This window comes from Nymphaea colorata, chromosome 1, assembly GCF_008831285.2.
Source record: "Nymphaea colorata isolate Beijing-Zhang1983 chromosome 1, ASM883128v2, whole genome shotgun sequence".
Lineage (NCBI taxonomy): Eukaryota > Viridiplantae > Streptophyta > Magnoliopsida > Nymphaeales > Nymphaeaceae > Nymphaea > Nymphaea colorata.
The window spans coordinates 7,389,550-7,392,493 of NC_045138.2; the positions used below are offsets into that span (position 1 = coordinate 7,389,550).

Here is a 2,944-nt window from a genome sequence, read left to right on the forward strand (position 1 = left end):
CTTGATTTGAGGAGAAAGGTTTGTAGTATTCATTGCTTGATTTGGGCAGCAAGGTTTGTAGTAGGCATTGGTTGGATGGTAATGTGGTATGAGTCAAATTAGAATCAACTAAATTTGGGTGTCAGTGTTATAGCTTAGTTGGAAGGTATTGGTTCAATTGCAGTCTATGGCTTTGAACGTAAGTTTTGAATGGATAATACTAGCCATGACCACAGTAAAAATCTGTGGTAAAATTGGAGTTCTAGTTAGCTATTACATTAATCAACCCTTATATGTTGATCACATACATGATACATAGTGTCTGATTTACAAAAACCACATGTAACGGAAACAAAATGTAGAATGCAGCTTATTTACAAAAAAACGATATGTAAAGAGAAAAAAAAATTGAATGCGCCATTGGTAAAGGGAAAAAAGTAGAATGCAGTGTATCTACAAAAAACCATATGCAAAGGAAAAAAAAAGTAGAACGCTATTTTTAATGGTTTTTTAATAAATTAACAACATAGATGGGGAAGAAATTTACAAAAGCCAAAAGGTAAAAAAACAACCATGATGCTAATTGTGAAGTGCACATTAGAGTTTATGAGATAAAAAAGCTGGATTGTTGAATTTAATTCCCCATTTAGATTTTTTTTTTTGGGTTCTAATATTTTGGCTGGTGCGATCCATCTTTGCAGATTATTCCCAAAAAAAAGAGAAAAAATAGACATAAAGTGCTGGCATATTAAGTATTTCAGAAAATTAGACCTTCCACTCTTTTGAGATCATGTGTTCATCACAAAACATTCACGAACACGTTTTCATTCTTAACAAACTAGCTCGAACCAAGGCCCAGACTCAACTCATTCGGTTCGTTAATTTTGCGGTTCGTTCATTTTGACAACCTTACAAATATGCATATAACTTCCCATTTCTACTACTCAAATGGGATATTTTAGTTCTCAAGTTGAGTAATTTCCCATAAATTTCAGCTATTGCATTTACAAAGGACACAAAATATGAACATTCCCACAAACTCAGTAGTGAATCACAGTCACATTGTACTCAACAACAGCATTCCCAGTCAATAGGTCCAAGCTATAAGTCTTAGCAAGTGCATAGCCTCGCGCCAGCCTGAACATTCCGGTCCCGCCGATCACTGGCATCTCCCTGGTCGAACTAAAGATCGAGTTCCTCCCAAGTATACTTAAGCTGCTGCCATTGTATTCACCTTCCAGAAACACATAATTAAGCACCATTAGCAAGCTTAAATCGTTCTGGGATGCTGAAGCATAGAGACCTTGTGCCCTTCCAATCAGCTTCGACGTCGCGTCTGGGCCTTCCGTCAATGGGTCGTCAAACAGAGCAACCATGCCGAACCCTGTCATTGAGGTCTTGCTCATCTCCACCTCGGCGACCTTCTCGGCGGTCGGCTCCTCGCCGACAATGATGTCGTGGAAGAAGAAGTGTATGGTTGTTGTCTTCTCTTCCAATCCTTGGTTCAGTGGGCTCGAGCCATTGGCGAGCCTGCCACCAGAGACTAGATGAAGTTGGAAAAGGGTCAGGGAAAGTAAGACACAGAATTTTGAGCTTGTTGGTGCCATTTTTTGGCCTCACGGCGTCATGAAGGATGATGGGCAGCACTTAAAAAGACTGAGCTAGCTAGACGGATTCCCCTTGCCAGGGAAAGTGAAAGCAGTTAAGGCAGATATGAATCAATGCAGACTATAGAACAAACCACTCCTTTAAGTTTTCCTTTTTCAAGTGTTTGGTGAAGGTAGCGAGCTACCAATCTTGGGTCATTTTTTTTAGAAATTTAAGAGAATAATTACTATAAAAATGATGAATAACGTAGTTAAGCACTAATTAAGTTGATGACTCATTCGGACTAGTTAACTGATTAATGACCTGAATTAGGGTGGTTTGGTTAGGTCAGGGACGGAGGCAAGTGTGGGCAACATGTGGGCAATTGTCCACATAAAATTACAAAAAAATATTTATTTTTATATTGATGCATCAGGGCAATTTTTCTCATTTACATATTGATGACTGTTGAAATTTATTACTAATTCCTCTTAACCAGAGATTTCTAGCTTTACCCCTAGATTGGGTTTGGCAAGAAAAGTAGGATCCAATCGACGATGAATTGGATCTGAATACTGTACGTATGTATCTCTGGATCCAAGACTGAAATCCTGCAAAAAATTTATTTACGTGAAGAACATTAGTCTGGAGTTGATTAATTAGTTGGATTCAATATTGGTTTTAGAAAATGCTAACCAGGTTCAATCTACATTCAGACAATGACCAAAATTAGGTCAGACAAATACACACTGAATTGCGCATTTTGGTCTCAGGATTAACTCTTGATGCAGGCCAACCCCAGATTCTATGTAATAATAGTAATTAGCCGATCGATGACCCGGTTGTGAGCGTTTATGTTGTCAGAATTGGCCCGAATCAGGCATTCCAATCAAATTGATGGCTGACAGATTCAATTAATTATGTGGTCGATTCAAGGGTGTCACATGTCAATTTTTTTTAACTATTATTGAGATATTCAAACATTTTTATATTTTGACAGATCTTTATACTATTTATTAATTTTCCAAATTCTTTAAAAATATTTTTGGACCGCGCACAACCTATACGTTAAGCTCAGGCAGTGAGTCGGCTGATTCTTTGAATCAGCAGCCTCATGCATTTACTTGTAAATTTTAAAAAAATTCACTTATTTCATGTAAAAATTTTGAAAGTTGATATTTCAGTTTTAATAAAAAATTTAGAAATTTTAAATCCACTCGCCTCATGAAAAATTTCTAGTTCCGCCCCTGATTGCATGAACCATTTCTATGCTTTTCTCCTACAAAAATATTTTGCATTTGGTGGGCACTACGATATATACTTGGCCGGACTACGAACGCATTGAGAAGGTCCTCAAATATATGGTTTGAGCAGCTTG

The 2,944-nt window shown here is 37.4% G+C and overlaps 1 protein-coding gene across 1 annotated transcript; it reads right to left on the reverse strand.

Annotated features, from left to right (window-relative positions):
• Nucleotides 1-965: 965 nt before the first annotated feature.
• Nucleotides 966-1,586, reverse strand: LOC116245709 (dirigent protein 1-like). Its single transcript, XM_031617220.1, has one exon. The coding sequence runs from the start codon at nucleotides 1,584-1,586 to the stop codon at nucleotides 1,020-1,022; it is 567 nt and encodes a 188-aa protein (XP_031473080.1). The 3' UTR covers nucleotides 966-1,019.
• Nucleotides 1,587-2,944: the final 1,358 nt, after the last annotated feature.